Genomic DNA, 18,807 nt, shown 5'->3' with positions numbered 1-18,807 from the left:
AGTGGTTGTATGAAGATGGTATTTCAGGACGTTTTTCAATACCTGCCTTCCTTCTGCTGGGCTGGTATTGCTGCGCGCTCACAACAGGAAAACGCTGCAAAGTTGCGGTAGCTTTCTTGCGAGACCAGGAGAAATGCCACTTGTTACGACAGGGAGCTGCGTGTGGCAAGTTTGTGCAGCCCTAGCTGAAGCTTCTCTTGAAGCTTCTGAGTTCTCTGATTGGAAATAATGCTTTGCCAAGGGGATCCTTTATATCTCACAACCATTGCCTTTATATCTATTAGGAGAAATCTTCCACGTAGAAACAGCATATTCTCCTAGCTGCTCTTCCAGTGAATGTAAGGGGTCGGCTCTCATTTTCTGCTTGTTCACATTTCCTTTCATTCCGTAACTGTGGTCTTCTTTTTAATGCACTCATTTGTTTGATGCTACTATTTGTTCTTTCTTTGCACTGCATGCTCAGAACCTGGGCTGTGGTCTACTTATTTTCTGATTCCTGCCCTCCCTGCTGGACTGGGAGGAGCCACAGCTATCTTCTCAGCTTGCACCCCCAGCTGGTCAGAGTGGGGTGCTGGCGTACCTCAGAGGCACAATGGCCTTTATTAAATAAGTGAATCAAATAATCAGCATATAAATCAGGTGGAAATTAGATCAGAATAAGAGTCAGGCTTCCTAAATTTGGGCCACGGTTCTGTAAGTCTTTAGCCTTTATTCCAGTTCCTAGATTTCTGACATATTTCTTAACCCCCACAATATGCAATTTCCTTATTAACAACCAGGCTAATAATACCTCCTCTGTCTATTTGGCCGGGCTACTTTTGCACCCTGAAGCCAACGAGAGGTATACACGAAAACATGAATTCAAATGTTATACAGACATAGGTATTTCCATTAATTCACTACATGCTTATTTTCTTTTGCAATGTTTCTATCCACAAATAGAGGAAGGAAAAAGTGACAGGAAAACAAGTTCTGTCGAAACTATTCAAATCGATTATCTTTATTTGGAACCAGAAGACATTGCAGAAGCTCCCGGAATGGACTGCCACAATGACCTCTGCTGTTGCCACTTCCTCATTGTACCCACCGCTTCTTTCCTCTTCGTTGTGGTTATCACTCTTCGGTAGGGCACACCTTTACCACTGCACTTCTGTGTTGGACACACAGTTCCTCACGCAAAAGTCTGAGTGCCCGGCTTTGTTTTCAAATTCACAATCTTTTGAATTTTAGGAATATAGGGTGGGCACACCACGTACTATGTCATCTTTAATCAGCAGCTTGTAATCACAGACACCAATATTTCTGCTGAGAAAAGTATGAATTTTAACAGTAAGTGGGACAAAGAAAGATTATCAACAACCTCTTCTCTGTCCTCATTGTTGCCCACCAAATCATTTTATTAAAATTTTATGAAGTTGAGGGCTATTTCAGGATGCAAGTCTGACACATCTGTTACTTCCTCTCTCCCATACGCCATCCATACCTAATTGAAACTCCTCACTGACAGAAAGCGTTTCCCCTGCTGTTGTTTTTACAGAGTAACCCGCTGCCAGTGTCACCACCTGGCACATTGTCTAATCTGTGTGTCCCTAGAAAACCACACATATTTAACTGCCTTCCAACCAAATACATTACAATTCTTAAAAGATTTAATTTTTTAAAAATATTTGGCTGACTGGCGTGTGCTGTATGCTTTTCCTGGTCCGAAGGCCGTAAGGAACGGCTCAGGCCATATTTTTAATAATCAACTGAAGCTGATTTCTTGTTTTGTTTTCTTAAAGTTCTGAACAAAATTTTTAAAGGTCTAGAAGAGTAAAATAAACCAAGTACAATATCAGGATATCCACACCCTCCCCTCTCCCACCCACTCTGTGCGTGTAACCCTAACTTTCCAGGTTTGAATGACAGCATCTCAGACATCATAGGATATTTCATTCAGGTTGGAAAAATTGTGTCATTTCTATATAATCTTCCAGCAAAAGCCGTAGAGTTACTGTGTTTTGGCACTTCTGAAATAGATATATCTCCAGGTAAAGATTTTTGTCTAAATAAATATATAAACTGTGGGAATAACCCAATATGATAATGACTTTTTGGAATAGTTAATTGGACAATAATATTCAATTGAAACACATAAATTTTTCAAATGTTTATACCAGTTTATTCCCATTGTTAAAAATAGATGCCAAGGGCATAGTTTAGGTCAGGGATTCTAAACAGGGCTATTCTTTCCCCAGGAGAAATTTGGCAATATCTGGAGACATTTTTGGCATCACAACTCGGGGCAGCAGAGAAGTGGGGTGCTATTAACAATGAATAGGTAGAGGCCAAGGATGCTACTAAACATCCTGTAATACACAGGGCAACTTCGCACAACAAAGCACTATCCCACCCAAAATGTCAGTTAGTATGAGGGTGAGAAACACTAGCATAGGAACTGAGATAATTACATTCTTCTCATTCCTTATGCCTTAGATTTTAAGGGAGATGGTACTAAATTTTGCAAATGTAATCTAGTCATTGGTTTTACATACAAAAGAAATATAACTCCAATTCCTAAAATCTTAAAAGCAACATGTCTTTACTAACATTTGCTTGGAAAAAAATCAAAGCAATTATTGGAGCATTTAGCATAGGCAAAACTCCCTAAGGTTCTGTCTATTCATTCATCCCTCAAGTTCACTCCTCTAGTAGCTCTGGATTTTCTTTCTTCCTCTCTTCTCTGTCTTCTCCCATTAATCTATGCTGGGATGTGTGGGGAATAACCTTGGATGCCCTTGTTTCTTGCCATTTCTTCTCCATTATTCATTTGATCAGAACATCAAAGGTCCAGGAGGAGATGGACTCAAAACAAGCAAGCCTAGAATCCTTCTGTTTAGAAGACAGAGTGAAGGGGGAGGAAAAGGAGGATCAAGACATCAAAAGTGTGTGTGTGTGTGTGTGTGTGTGTGTGTGTGTGAGAGAGAGAGAGAGAGAGAGAGAGAGAGAGAGAGATACAAGTAAATGCCTTTCTTTAGTCAGCCTTTACTGTGTAACAACCACTCTAAAACTTTGTGGCTTAAAACAATTACAATGTATTATTTCTCATGATCTGTGGTTTGGGTGGTTTGTTCACAGTGAAATGTGGATGATTTTCTAAGGACACAAACATAAGACAATGTGCTGGGCTGTGGGTGAGTCTCTAGGGATACCTGGATGGTGAAAATGCTTTCTTCCCATGTGGAATTTGTAATCAGGTAGGTATGCGGGTGTGGGGGAAAAAAGTAACAGATGCATCAACCTTGAAGCCTAAGACAAGTCTCAGTTGGCTGGCTTCACCTGGGTTGAGTTTGTCCTCAGATTAGCTGAACTAGAAGGTCCAAGGTAACCTCACCCAGTTGGTTCTGGCTATTGGATTGGACATCTCCATTCTTTTTTGTACAAACTTTTGTTTTGCTTTCCTTTCATGGTGGTTTTAGGACAGTGATTTAGGACATCTAAAAAAAGAAACTGCAAGATTTCTAACAGCCTAGAATCGGATGACAGAAAGTTGTTTTTGTTACATTATTGATCAAAGCAAGTGCAATATAAGATCAGATTCAAGGAGAGAAGAAAATCAGCTCTATTCTTTGATAGAAGGAAGGGCAAAGCCACGTTGCAAAGGAAGATGCATATGGGAACTAGATAACTTTGTGGTCATAATTTGAAATTGGTCTTTTGGTCACTGTTATTTATATTCTTTCCACATCAAAACACATGCATCCTTTCTCAAGACATCAAACGTCTCGTCCAATTGTGACATCAAGCTCCAAGTTTAGTATCATGTGGCCTGATACTCAGGTACAAATAAGGCTCCTCAGGTGTAATGTCTCTCAATCTCCAGACTGGTAAACTTAAAACAGAGGTTGCTTCTCTCTGTTTATCCAACATGCGAGGATGAGACAGGCAATGAATAGCCATTTCAGTACATGCTTCTGTCCCAAAAAAGGAAGAATGGAAAGGAGCTAGTCATCGTGGTCCAAAGTCATTCTGAAATCCAGTTGGGCACATGCAGCTAGCTCTGTTAATTTAGGGGCAAGGGACAGTCCCCGTCTTTCTGATAAGAAGTGGCTCATGTGTGTGGCTAATAGGTTTCTTAGCCTTCTTCCTAGCCGTAAGAATTTCTGGTTCCCAAGTCCTCTTCTGACTTTGAACTGGCCTGTCCCTTCGTGCAAGCTGGTGGTGTTTTTGCTTAACAAATTTGTTAGCTTCTTAAAAACCTGCTTGGAGTTCATTCTGTGTCGCCCAAACCCAAAGTTTCAAACAACCTTTGGACCACACGTGAAGCTGCTGTGGGCAATGCTTTCAAGGTTCTAGGATGCTGGTTTGTCCAGTTGAGAAGGTCAGTGGGGCACTGTCTTAAATCTTTTGGAGTTCTTAACAATGTGTCTTACAATTGCACCCTTGACTTACTGTTACCTTGAGTCTATTTTTTCCTCTGCAGATCCTTTTTCAGGAGAGACTGCCAGTGACAAACCATAACATTTTCCAGTCCTCTACAACATAGACCTCATGTTTCCTCTTAATTCTGCTCACAAATTAAAAAGTTTCCTCTTTGGTTTACCTCTTGCCCTTCTAGTACCTTGTAAGAAGCCAGTTGACACTTGCAGTATTCTGCTGGGAAATCTCTCTAGCCAGATGCACAGGTTCAAGTGACTGCAGGTGACAGACTATATAATACACGAAATAGGCATGGTTCTAGCTCCAACCTTCTAGAGCCCTCACTGTTCATTCAGCCTCCACCGACAGGCTCTTGGTGCCCTCCAGCAAGCATCCTTCTTCACCAGGTCCCAAAGCCAACAAGCACCACGTGTTTTAGACTTTTGTTCAAGCAGCACTATACCCTCAGTCGCAATTTCTGTTTCACTTAGCCTTTGTGAAACCACCACCAAACCTGGTGGCTTAAAGAAACAACACCCTATGGTTTCTCACGTTTCTCTGGGTGGGTTAGTGTTTTCTGTGCTGGCTGTGCCTGGGCTCACTTTGGGGGCTGCATTCAGCAGGAACTTCAGCATGGCTTTCACCTGCGTGGGGGCCCAGTCGGGTCAGTTCTCCTCCCAGACACTTCCTTCGTCTAGGATGCCTGACCAGCTTCATTGTGTGCTGGTCTTGGAGCAAAGCCAAGAGAACCAAAGTGGAACCTCAAGGCCTCTCAAGGCCCAGCCTCAGTGTTCACATATAATCAACCCCTTTAGTCACATTATTTATCAAAGCGCGTTTCTAGGTTGGCCCAGGCTCTCGGTATGGGGAAATTCACTACGTTCTAGTAGGAGACGCAGCAAAGTGATAAGGCAATGGGTATGCTGACCAGGATGTGGGGAGTTTGTGGGCTTGTTTTACCACCAGCCACAGCCTGGTCCTGTAAATGTGTTTTCATTTATATGTTTAATTTAAAAAGCTAAACATTGGGTAATTATAAGCTGTTTCTTTCATTATGCTGAACTAATTATTTCATTTTGTTGAAATACTTAGACCCTGCTTGTGTATAACAAAATTAGCAGTGGAATTTAGTAATTTTAGGTCTATAATTGGAATCATATAATTCTGATTATCAAATCATTTGACACACAAATCATTTGACTTGGGTCATTTGATTGTGGCTGTTATATAATTAATAATAATTACATTGTCACCTTGTATTTTTGTTGTAGTTTTTTCCTTTGTAGCCACATCAGTTTGTTGTGTCAAAAAAGTCAATCTCTGTATTTCTATTTTAAAATTTCTTCCAACTTTTTTTATTAAGATGGTCCATCTACATCACAAATGACAAAAAAAATCTTACATTACTAGGTACAGTTAGGAACAATATGATTGTAAATGTATGCTTTGTGTAAATTAATATCTACATTTTTAGGTAATTGCAATGCACACGACTTTTCTTTAAGCATCATTGTCATTAAAGTGCCTAACGTGTATAATAATAATCTGTAAAGACCCAAAAGGTTCATCGTAACCTATTGCAAACTGAATATATTAATCAAAAATGAACGTACCAATACAGGATACCCTAATATTTTTGTCAGACGTGGTAATTTCAGACTCAACAACCATATCTATTTATCCAAACAGCTCTTTTTCTTGGTTTTCCTATATTCAAGATGACATTGAGTTCAGCACTTTGCTCTTCGTGATTGTTCATGGTTCTGATAAACACATACCACATTTACGTGGATGCCCATATGTGAAATATTATACCTTCCAGAAATAAATTCTGATAGAGGAATTTGTTAAATATATTAAGATATGTTAATTTCAATTACTGTTAGCATTTTTGAAAATACTATCTGTTAAAAGGGTACTTATTGGCACATATTTAAGCATTTTTTAAATTTAGTAATGATATCTAGAAGCTAGTAATCATAGGATTCTTTTTTAGTTTTACATAGTGTATTATATATGGTAAATTTATTATGTATGGTAAAAAGAAAATACCACACGTTTCTAGGCAGCAAATTTTCAATGATTGGTTGCAAAGGCTCCAAACGACCCAGGCCACCTTCTGCTTCAGCTCTGTGCTTCCGGGTCCGCGAGTCAGTCACACAGGGCAAACCACAGTTGTGTGAAATCATCACGTCACTGTCAGTTGTGACTCACCAGGAGGAAAACTGTTGCCTATAATTAGGCGTGACAGTTTCTTGATGGTCAAATATCACCACACTTTTTAACTTGGGCTTCATTTCTGTATGTGTCATGATCTGGTCCTGAAATGTCAAAATACTGAGGAAATTTATAAACACAGCAAAGAAATACAGAAATCGAATCTCACAGCCAGATCCCTTTATCTTTCACTCATTTCTAGAAAGGGATACTTATTGCCCCGGAATTGGGGGATTATTATAACAGCAGTAATCCAGGCCCATGTGTGCATGCAATAGCCTTCCTATGTAGACATTGCTCAAGGCCCAGCAGCCTCCAGCTCCTGAGTTCTGAGGCAGAACCAGTGATGAAAGCCCCAAGGGAGCTAGAGAACTTTCATAACTAGTGCCACCTCTTCCCCCAGCATATATATATGGGACTGACCTTTAGGAAAGAATCCGGATTCAAGTTACAGGAGAGGGAGGGAGGGTGACTGCATCTGTCCTGTATACTCACCTGGATCAACACCTGTCCTTAAATCAGAACCTGTTGAGGTTCCCAGCTGAGAATACCCGCCTCCTGATCTGGCTTCTCACCTGCCCCCTCTCCTCTGTGCTGAAGCTGTCATTCCATCCAAACATTTCAGGATGCCTTTTGCCATGGGCTTGAATTCTCCTAATCTTCTCTCTTGAGCCTGCTAGTTCTATTTATTTTTTCTTTCTTGGCGAGTGGCATTGTCATTTGGTTACCCAAGATAAAAATGTAGGAAGCACCCATAGCTCCTGTCTCTCTACTCCCTTTGGATTTTTCTTCAGACAGGTTCCCTTGCAGCCGTGTTATGTGTCTGGCCCCTGTCAGTGCTGTCCTGGAATAGAATTCACCACCTTGAACCTGTGTTCTGGTGGTGTGCTCCCAAATATCCTCCCAGCTCCCAGCCTCCTCTCCCTTCTTTAAACCTCTACGCTGCTATCAGAATGTATTTTCATGTGTCTCAAATCTCATGTGGTCATGCCTTTGTCCTGTCCAAAACCACTGAGGCTTCCCCATTGACTGTGAGATAGAGACCTAACTCTTTGGCACGTTAGTCAGAAGTTTTAATCATCTGGTTCTTGCCTATTTTCTAGGCTCACCTTATCCCTTTTTAAACCTTTACTTATAATCCAACTAAAACATGCCATCCTTTACAAAATTACTGCCTCTCTTTCCTAGGGTTCTCTGCCAGCAAATTATCTGCTGGTGTTCAAAAGGAGAAGCTCCTTTTGTAGCTTCTCCGGGCCTTCCAGCCCATTTCACTACCGTATAGGAGAATTACTTGTTCCTGTATTTATTTTCCCTCAGCACTTTCTATGTTTCTTTATTACAGTAGCTGACACATTGCTTTGAGCTGTAGTTTATAGCAATATAAATATAACTGTCTCCATTGTATTACCATTTCCTTAGGGCAGGGCCTGTTTCTTAGTTTCCAGTACTTCCTTAGCAGATATCTCATTCATTTCCTTATTAAGCATCAACTCTGCAGAGGTGAATAAACATAGCGATAAATACCACAGTGATAGATAAGTCAGACTTGGTCGCTGGCATCTGATCTAGAAATGAATAGGCATCCAGAAGATGATGGTGTCTCAGCTAAGCTGATCGTGGTGAAGACGGCGTATTCAGAAAGTAAAATCAACAGCAATTCCTTACTGACTAGGTGGGTGACGAGGACAAGTAAAAAGCCAAGGATGACCTTCAGGTGACTGGCTTAAGAACTAGGTGAATCTTAGGTTCCATGAACAGAATTAGGGAATAAAACCTAAGAATGGGATCAATTTCATGTTCTCTGTGATTCTTAGAACTATAAAACTGAGTTTATTTGTGGAATATAATCAAACTTTACTGTGTTTAGAACTAACATACATGCTCAGAAAAACACCTAGATGAATTACGGTTTTTATAATTTTAGTAGAATTATTAGTCGTGCATACATTTGAACACTCAGTAAGACTACATCATGTTGTTCTGAAAAGCTGAAATTAGGAAAGTTCTTAAGTTAAATATTAAATACATTCAAATAATGTTTCTTTAAATACAAGTGCACAAGGAGATATTTATGAACCTGTATCACGATCATTGGGTCAGTTCTTCATCAACAGCGTTATCAAGTAGTGTTTCTATTCATAACAATTTTTATGCACTGTTGTAGACATTTATTGCCGAGTTCATATTATTTCCACAATTTAAGCATTTTACGCCATTGGCATCAGATTTAATTACCAAATTCTGGACTAAATTATTCAGCTTTTTATATAAAAAGTGAGGGTTTACTGACTGACATGATGAGTTTCAGGAATTTTTCTTTTGTGAAAAGAGTAAGTAAAGTCAGAAAATCTTTCCTTAGAATTCAACTAGCTGGGCCTGATGATATAAAAAGTAGATTGTTAGGATCCAGTAAAATCTGATTTTGCAGCCATAATATAAAAGGAAACATGAAGAGAATTTGACATTTAGATATATACAAAACTGCTACCAAAATCATAATTTAAACTTTCTAAAAGGAGACCTTTTAGCTAAAGTCTAAATATAAACTCAGAGATTTACCAACAGATGGAACTATCACAATGGCAGTCTATCCCATTACAGGTGGCAGTGTTAAAAGTATAACGATTTAAAATCAGGAAATAATATATTATCAGTAGATTCTATACCTAAACTTATGAATCTATATGCTAACATTTTGCAAATGAATTTCAAGATTTTAAAACCATTGATGTCTTATGATAGTTATAAAATAGTTTATAGTCACAAGTTGAATTTAAAATTTTACAAACAGTGTAACTACATCTGTTGGCTATTTTAGACTTGTGATTGGGTTTTATGTGTTACAGATAAGGTTCTGAATGTCATCAACTCTAGTTTGATTAGTTAAGATTATTCTGTTGCTACATGACCTTCTATATGGAACCTAAAGATTTTAAGTTCAAAGTCAAATTGATTTAACTAGGACTTTATTATTTGATATAACTAATAGGGTAATTTCTGTGCTATCTTTGGGCAGCGGTGTGGTGGCATAGGAAGAGGACACCTGCAGTCTAAAACTTGGCTCTGGCACTGGGTGACTTCGGTAACAATGTTTAACTTCCGGGTACCTTGTTTTCTTATTTGTAAAATGGGCATTGTTAGACTGCCTACTTCTGTATTTGTGATAGGGATTAAATAAGTTAATACATATGTGGTACAAATGATATGTAATAACAAATTAAAATAATAATGTAATGTGCACATAGAGACAGAGAGAGAGAATGTCAGTGCCTGGGTACACAGGAGTGTTGCCTATTTTATACTGGCTTGTTTTGGATATGTACTTGACAGTTAAAATAAAAGCACATGTTTAAAATACTGGCACTCTTTAAATTTTATTTTGTCCAAATTAAAGTTTTTATTACTGATTTTCTTTGTTTCAACCCTATTTGTCGTATTTGTAGGCAATGAGAACAAAGTTACTGTCCTCATATGTTAACATTCTGGTTGGCAGGCAGATGTTGTGAGCTGAAGCCTAGGAGCGCTCAGCTCTAGAAGCATAGATTCGCGCATCATTCCTCACACTGTGCGGAATTGAAATTGCATTTTGTTTAGCTGTGTTCCTCCCAACATCTAGTCTAGTGCTTTACAAGCACTCGATATTCAGTAGATGTCAGTGGAGTGAACAGAATTCAGCCTTTCTTTGAGTGATGTCAAGTGACTCCTTTGTGGCTGTGATGCTTCTACCTCTAATTCAAGCCTTCCCAGACCTTCCCTGCTTTCCTTTCAGTGTTAGTTTTCTCTTTTTGCATAAAAAAATCGCCACAAACTTAACTATTTATTTATTTATTTCTATTGAATTTATTAGGATTAAATTGGTTCATAAAATTATATAGGTTTCAAGTGTACAGTTCTTTAACACATCATCTGTGTTTTGCATGTGTGTTTGCCACCCAAAGTCCACTCTCCTTCTGTCACCATTTGTCTGTCCTAAGCCCTCTTCTACCTGCCCCGACACCTTTTCTCTCTGGTCATCACCATACTGTTGTCTGTGTCTATGCGGTTTGTTTGTTTGTGTATTGTTTGCTCACTCCCTTTACCTATTGCACCGGGTCCCCCAACTCCCTTCCCCTCTGACAGCCGTCAGTCTGTTTTCTGTATCTATGAGTCTGTTTCTATTTTTTTTGTTAGTTTATTTTGTTTGTTAGATTTGACATATGAGTAAAATCATACAGTACTTGTCTTTCTCTGATTGGCTTATTTCACTTAGTATAAAACCTTCTAGGACCATCCAAACTGTTGCAAAAGGTAAGATTCCCTTCCTTTTTTATGGCTGAGTAGTATTCCACGTGTAACTGTACCACGGCTTTTTTATCCACTCATCTACTCATGGGTGCTTGGGCTGCTTCCACATCATGGCTATTGTAAATAATGCTGCAGTGAACACACAGGTGCCAATATTCTTTCAAATCAATGTTTCAGGTTTCTATGGATATATTCCCAGAAGTGGAATCACTGGATCATAAGGCAGCTCAATTTTAAATTTTAAGGAAGCTCCACAATGTTTTCCACAGTGACTGCTCCAGCCTGCATCCCAATCAACAAGTGCAGAAGTATTTCCTTTTCTCCACATCCTCGCCAACACTTGTGATTTGTAGATTAATTTATGATTACCATCCTGACAGGTGTGAGGTGGTATCTCCTTGTGGTTTTAATTTGCATTTCTCTGGTGATTAGTGACGTTGAGCATCTTTTCATATGTCTGTTGGCCATCTGTATGTCCTCTTTGGAGAAGTGTCCATTCAGGTCCTTTGCCCATTTTTCAATTGGATTGTTTGGTTTGGGGGGGTATTGAGTTGTATGAGTTCTTTATAAATTTGGATGTTAACCCCTTATCAGATATATCAGCAAATACGTTCTTTCATTCAGTGAAATGTCTTTTCATTTTGTTATTTACTTCCTTTGCTGTGCAAAATCTTTTTAGTTTGATGTAGTCCCATTTTTTTTATTTTTCTTTTATTTCCCTTGCCCAAGGAGAAATGTCAGAAAAAAATTGCTAAGAGAAATGTTAGAGATTTTACTGCCTGTGTTTACTCCTGGGACTTTTATGGTTTTGAGTCTTACATTTAAGTCTGCACTCCATTGTGAGTTTATTCTTCTGTGTGGAGTAAGAAGGTAGTCTAGTTTTATTTTGTTTGCAAATATCTGTCCAATTCCCCCAACACCATTCACTGAATAGACTGTGTTTACCACATTGTACAATATGTTCTTGCATCCTTTGTCAAATATTAGTTAACCGTGAAGGTGTGGCTTTATTTCTGGAATCTCTATTCCGTTTTATTGATCTGTATGTCTGTTTTTGTCCCAGTACCATGGTGTTCTGATTACTATGGCCTTGTAGTATAGTTTGATATCAGGTAGAGTGATCCCTCCAACTTTGTTCTTCTTTCTCAAGATTGCTGAGAATATTCAGAGTCTTCTGTGGTTCCATATACACTTTTGGAATATTTTTTCTAGTTCTGTGGATACACCATTGGTATTTTGGTAAGATCTGAGTTAAATCTATAGGTTGCTTTGGGTAGTATGGACATTTTAATGATGTTAATGTTTTCTATTCATGAACACAATATATGCTTCCATTTATTTGTATCTTTCTCATTTTTTCCCTCAGTATCTTATAATTTTCTGAGTACAGGTCTTTTACCTCCGTGGTTAAGTTTATTCCTAAATACCTTATTTTTGTTGTTGCAAATGAAAATGGGATTGTTTTCTTAGTTTCCCTTTCTGATAGTTCATTATCAGTGTATAAAAATACCACTGATTTCTAAATATTAATTTTGGATCTTGCAACTTTACTGAATTCATTTATTGGTTCTAGAAGTTTTTTGGTGGAGTCTTTAGGGTTTTCTATATACAGTAATATATCACCAGCAAATAATGACAGTTTTACTTTTTTATTTCCAACTTGGATTGCTCTTATTTCTTTTTCTTATCTGATTGCAGTGGCCTAACTTTTAGTACTATGTTGAATAAGAGTGGTGAAAACAGACATCCTTTTCTTGCTCCTGATCATAAGGGGAATCCTTATAGTTTTTGCCCATTGAGTATGATACTGGTTTGTCATATGTGGCCTTTATTATGTTGATGTATGTTCCCTCTATTCCTTCTTTGCTGAGAGTTTTTATCATAAATACGTGATGGAATTTATCAAATGCCTCTTTTGCATCTGTTGATGTAATCATGTGATTTTATTCTTTATTTTATATATGTGGTATAACACGTATTAATATGCAGATATTGTATCAACCTTGACCCCAGAATAAATCCCACTTGATTATGATGTATGACATTTTTAATGCATTGCTGCATCTGGTTTGCTAATATTTTGTTGGGGATTTTTGCATCTATGTCTATCAGGCTATTGGCCTATAATTTTCTTTCTTTGTAGTGTCTTTATCTGGTTTTGCAATTAGAATAATGCTGACCTCATAAAATGAGCTTGGAAGTCTTTCCTCTTCTTGAATATTTTTGGAATAGTTCAAGAAGGATAGATGTCCTTCTCTGAGTGTTTGGTGTAAAGATTCACTTGTGAAGCTGTCTAGTCCAGGACATTTATTTGCTGGGAGATTTTTTTATTATTGCTCTGATTTAATTAGTTGTAGTTGGCCTATTTCAATTTTCTGATTTTTCTGATTCAGTTTTGGAAAACTGTATGTTTCTAGGAATTTATCCATTTCATCTAGGTTGTCCAGTTTTTTGAGGTTATAGTTGTTCATAAATTTTCTTATAATCCTTTGTTATTTCTGTGGTGTCAGTTGGTACTTCTCCTCTTTCACTTCTGATTTTATTCATTTAAGCCCTCTTTCTTTTTTCTTTTTGAGTCTGGTTAAAGGTTGTCACTCTTGTTTATCTTTTCAAAGAACCAGCTCTTGGTTTCATTGAACTTTTGTATTTTTTTTTAATCTTTATCTTTATTTACACTCTAATCTGTATTATTTCCTTCCTCCTGCTTACTTTGGACTTGTTTTTGGTTGCTTTGTTCTACTGCTTTGCAATGTAAAGTTAAAATTTTATTTGACATTTTTCTTGCTTATCGAGGAAGGCCTGTAGTGCTATGAATTTCCCTCTCAGGGCTGCTTTCAGTGTGTTCTCTAAATTTTGTGTTGTGTGTTCATTTTCATTTGTCTCAGGGTAACTTGATTTATTCCTTTATTTCATTGTCTACCCATTCAGAGTTTAGTAATGTGTTATTTAGCCTCCACGTCTTTGTGTGTTTTCAGTTCTTTTCTTGAAATTGATTTCTAGTTTCATAGCATTGTGGTCAGAGAAGATGCTTGATATGATTTTAATTTTCTTAAATTCACTGCCTGTTTTGTATCCTAAAATGTGGTCTGTTCTAGAGAATGTTTCGTGTGCACTTGGAAAAATGGTATATTCTGCTGCTTTGGGATGAAATGCTCTGTAAATATCATTTAAGTAGCTCTTGTCTAGTGTGATATTTAAGGCAGCTGTTTCCTTGTTGATTTTTTTTTTGGTCTGGAAAGTCTATCCATTGATGTCAATGGGGTGTTAAAATCTCCTCCCATGACTGTTTTACTGTAAATCACCCCATTTATGTACATCAAGATTTTCTTTATATATTTAGGTGCTCTTATTTTGGCTGCATAAATGTTGACATCCTCTTGTTGGCTTCTTCCCTATATCATTACGTAATGTCCTTCTTTGTCTCTTACTATATAGCCTTTGTTTTAAAGTCTATTTCATCAGAAATAAGTATTGCCACACCAGGTTTTTTCCCCTTTCCATTTGCATGGAGTATCTTTTCCATCCTTTTACTTTTAGTCTGTGTGTGTCCTTTGTTCAGAGGAAGTCTTTGTAGACAGCATGTATAGAGGTCTTGTTTTCTTATCCATTCAGCTACCCTATGTCTTGATTGGAGCATTTATGCCATTTACATTTAAAGTAATTATTGATAGGTGTTTGCTTATTGCCATTTTATTTTTTAGACCTATGTTCCTCTCTCCCTTTCTCTCTTTGTTTTTTTTCTTCTTAAAAAAAGACCCTTTAACATTTCTTATAATAATTGTCTGAAGGTAATAAACTGCTTTAGTGTTTTTGTTTTTGTGTTTTTTTTTTTTTGTCTGGGAAGCTCTTTATTTCACCTTCAATTTTAAATGATAGCCTTTTTGGGTAGAGTTGTCTTGGCTGTAGGTTCTTGCTTTCCATCACTTTGAATATTTAATGCCATTTTCTTTCTGGCCTGAAGTATTTCTGTTGAGAAATCAGTGCTGACATCTTTATGGGAACTCCCTTGTAGGCAACTGTCTTTTTCTTGCTGCTCTTAAGATTCTCTCTGTATCTTTACCCTTTACATTTTAATAATGACGCATAAAAAAAGCTTTGACACTTTTTTGTTTGTTATATTTCTGTCGGAGGACTTGATTCTCCAAGGTGAAGTTCTAAGTAAAATCCCAGTATATGAAACAGGTCATAATTAATCAGGGGGGCCCGGAGCTCAGCACCTTGTCTGCATGTGCTCTCTGAGCCCCAGGATCCTCCTGTTTTCCCAAAGACGTAACAGTTTCAAACAGCTCTCACATACTATCCCCACACTTTGCTGGGCCAGGAGTCCACACGCAGCTTGCATGCATCTTCTGCTCTGGGCCTCAAATAGCTGCATAGGGTGTCAGCGGGCTGCGTTCTTACCTGAACTGGGGAGGAACCCACTTTCTAACTCATTCAGGTTGTTAGCAGAATTTGTTTCCTTGCTGCAGTAAGACTCAGAGCCCCAGCTTCTCACTGGCTTTTGGCGGGAGGCCCTCCTCATCCTCCCTCTTAAAGGCAGCCCACACTTTCCCGCCACGTGGCCCTCCCCATGGTGTTCATAGCACGTGTGGTCGCTTCTCCAAGCCAGCAGGAGAATCTCGCACTCCAGTCAGCTAAGGTGGAATCTTACATAAAGTAGTATGTTCATGGGTGTGGCATCCCGTCACCTTTGCCATATTCTACTGATAGAAGCAAGTCGCACGTTCTGCGCGCAGTCTGCCTACATGAAGGTGTGGACTCCACGAGATGGAATCTTTGGAGGTCACGCAAGAGAGTGTTCATCACTCTCCCCATTGGGTGAAGTCCCTGTGACGCCTGATGTATTCAGCTCTATCTTGTTGCATTGCTGTATAACCCTATGCTCTGCATATGTCCTCCCTTGCCTGTCTCCACCTCTAGATAGTCCATGGCAGAGACGTCGCCTTGTTTGTCTTCTTGTCTCCCTTTGCAGGCAGCATAAAACTTGGCACTTAGTTGATCTCAGTGAACTTTTTAGAAACAGCTTTACTGAGGTATAATCATTCAGGGAACTTCCAATGAAGGTAAACATAGAGCTAACGTATTGTAAATTTTAAAGCACTTGCTAATAATTCTTAAAAGAATAGCCTAATTGATTAATATACTTGAAATTGTACCAGCTCTTCTTTTAAGCAATAATTGGTAAAAGTGAATTAGAAGATAAAGTAATATTACAGTTACTTCTGGAGCTGTGTGACTATGAATATAATTTTTTTTCATGATATAACTTCATGCCATACTGTGTTATCTAATAGGATTTTTTTTTTCTTCTAGACGAGCAAGAGATTGTACAAAAACGGACTTTCACGAAATGGATCAACTCTCATCTGGCCAAGGTAAAGGAAACCACCCAGAGTTCTGGGTTTACTTAGTTTGAGCCCATAAATCATGAAGTGCACAGCATAAAGGAATGGTTCTTTCTCCGTGGTCACAATTACTCATCAGTGATACTGTCAATCCGATCAGTTGAACTGTCACCTACACACAGCATTAGCTCACAATCCCTCTGGGGAGAAATGAACAGATAGCCTGAGTCAGGAGCAGCTGCATCATGCCCATTCCAGGAATCTTGATGAGATGTTCATCCAGTCATTTCTTCTGCACTAATGTGTATGCCATATGAAAAGGAGAATTGGTGCTGGGTTTTTATTTTTGTGTTTGTTTTGATGGAGAACAAAAAGAAGAAAGGACTGGTCTTCCCTGAGCAAAGGATTTCACCTGAGGAATTCAAAACAGTGTCTTGTCTCCCTCACAGGTGTTTTGAGAGAAAAGTAAATGTGATGGGAAGACACTAAAAAGACTAATCATTCTGAGATTGACAATGACATTAGCTTGTATCAGTGAGTGTATTTGTACATTGTGATGACTTTGAGCATGAAAACTAATGTAAAACAAATTCCAATATAGCTATATTACAATAAAATTAATCTTTTGTAATTCTGATGAAAAAATATGCAAGCCAAAAAAACACTGCATTTGTAAAAATAAATACTGAATGCGAGACAATTGCCTGACTTCAGGTAGAGGATCCTTTTGCTGAGACGCTGTGGATGGTTTTGGATAAGGGACTCCCCCAAAGTCTCTTATAGTTCAGAAGCAAACAAAACAAGAAAATGTATTTCAGTCCCACTGTACAAATTATCTGCTTACTGTATGTCCACAAGAGGCTTTGGAGACAGAAAGGAAATGTTAGTGAGACATTTTCCCAGGCCTGGAAAAGCTCACAATCCAGCTAAGACTGAAGACTAGAATGATGTGTCTGTATACAGGATGAATTGGGATTATCTATCCTATAATCTCCTTCCAAAAGTCATTTGATGAGAAGGGAGTTCTCTGGATGAGAAGCTGCATGCAGATTCCGCCCTGTAAAAAAGCAGTAAATGCCTCTCATTTCTCAGGTCTTGGCTGGTGCCAGCCAGCAATAGTTAGAACTGTCATCCATGGGGAAGGTTATTATTATTATTATTATTATAGATTTTATTTATTAATTTTTAGAGAGGGGAAGGGAGGGAGAAAGAGAGGAAGAAAAACATCAATGTGTGGTTGCCTCTTGTGCTCCCCCCAACCAGGGACCTGGCCCACAACCCAGTCATGTGCCCTAGTCTGGGAATTGAACCTGCAACCCTTTGGTTCACAGACTGGCATTCAATCCACTGAGCCACACGAGCCAGGGATATTTTTTTCTAAAATGAAAATAGAGTATTTTTTTCATATTGTTAAAAGATTACATGCTGATTGTGAATAATAGTAACAATAAACCTCTTAAGAGTGTAAAGAAAGTAAAAATCACCGTAAATCTCACAGGTCTGATATATGCATCACTAACATATAATTGCCACTTTGCTACACACAGACTCATAATTTCACAGAGTGGTTTTATGAGATACTGATCTATAGGCCTCTATTTCACATAGCAAATCTCTCCATGACAATAGTTACAGAGTTGAATAGTCATTTTAATGGATGAGTGATTTTTGTTGTAAATATAATAAATTTACAAATCATAAATTACTCAGTAGCCTACAGATGGTCAATTATGTGGTTTCCAATTGTTTGGTATAATATAAAATACCACCTTGAAAGTCCTCGAGCCTACATCTTTGTATACTTGTGTGATTTTTTTTTAGGATACATTTCTAGAAGTGAGTGGCTAGTCAATAGATACATTTATAATTTAATACGTACCAAGAGCTTAGGTGAATGCCCATTCCTTACACCATAACCCATTTTAAAGTTAACAGTGATTTCTAATCTGATTGGTGAAAATAATTTATGATTAATTTTTTATTAAAAAATATTTTGAGTACTTTTGTGAAAGTTTTTAAAGTAAAATTCTTGGGACACACTTCTCTGTGTACCGCACACTTACAGTGTGGGAGGGGCCTTTGTGGAGCAATGATCTTCCCAGAGTTTATTTTCAAGTCTGTTCTGTAACTGCTTCATTACTGTTTCACATTACATAGTTATGTGATAGCTGGCTGTGGGAACAGGCTTTGCAAATGTGTACATTTCTTCTGTTCTCTCCCAGCCCTGCTTCGTGACCTCGCCCCGCTACTTCCCATCTAAATATCCAGCCCTAACCTTCCCTGTGTAGTGCAAGCCTCTCTCATTCATGAAGTCCCTTCTGACCACATGTGAAACACTGTGCCTGTCCTCTAGCAAATGCTCCAGGAATGTCACAGTTCCCCTGCAGCCATCCTTCAGGGCCAACCCCCAGCTTCTCTGGTTTTCCTGCCTCAGGTGCCGTAGGATCTAGAATCTCAGCACTTGTCCAGAACTACAGCATACGTGAGGTTCAGCCTGTCTTAAATGACTTTGGACTGTTCCCCATCTCAGCTCCCAATAACATTGCAAAGTCTTTAATAAGGC

At 38.4% G+C, this 18,807-nt stretch overlaps 1 protein-coding gene across 1 annotated transcript in view; it reads left to right on the top strand.

Moving 5' to 3' along the window:
• The window catches only part of SYNE1 (spectrin repeat containing nuclear envelope protein 1), a 389,799-nt gene that overhangs the window by 55,107 nt on the left and 315,885 nt on the right, over positions 1-18,807 (top strand). Inside the window, exon 3 of the mRNA XM_045188911.3 lies at positions 16,213-16,274. Within this exon, the coding sequence (XP_045044846.2) occupies positions 16,213-16,274 (62 nt within the window). The remainder of the gene's footprint in view (positions 1-16,212; positions 16,275-18,807) is intronic.

This window comes from Desmodus rotundus, chromosome 11 (assembly GCF_022682495.2).
Source record: "Desmodus rotundus isolate HL8 chromosome 11, HLdesRot8A.1, whole genome shotgun sequence".
Taxonomy (NCBI): Eukaryota; Metazoa; Chordata; class Mammalia; order Chiroptera; family Phyllostomidae; genus Desmodus; species Desmodus rotundus.
Note: the sequence above shows the minus strand (reverse complement) of the source record. Positions and strands in the feature narration are given on the sequence as shown.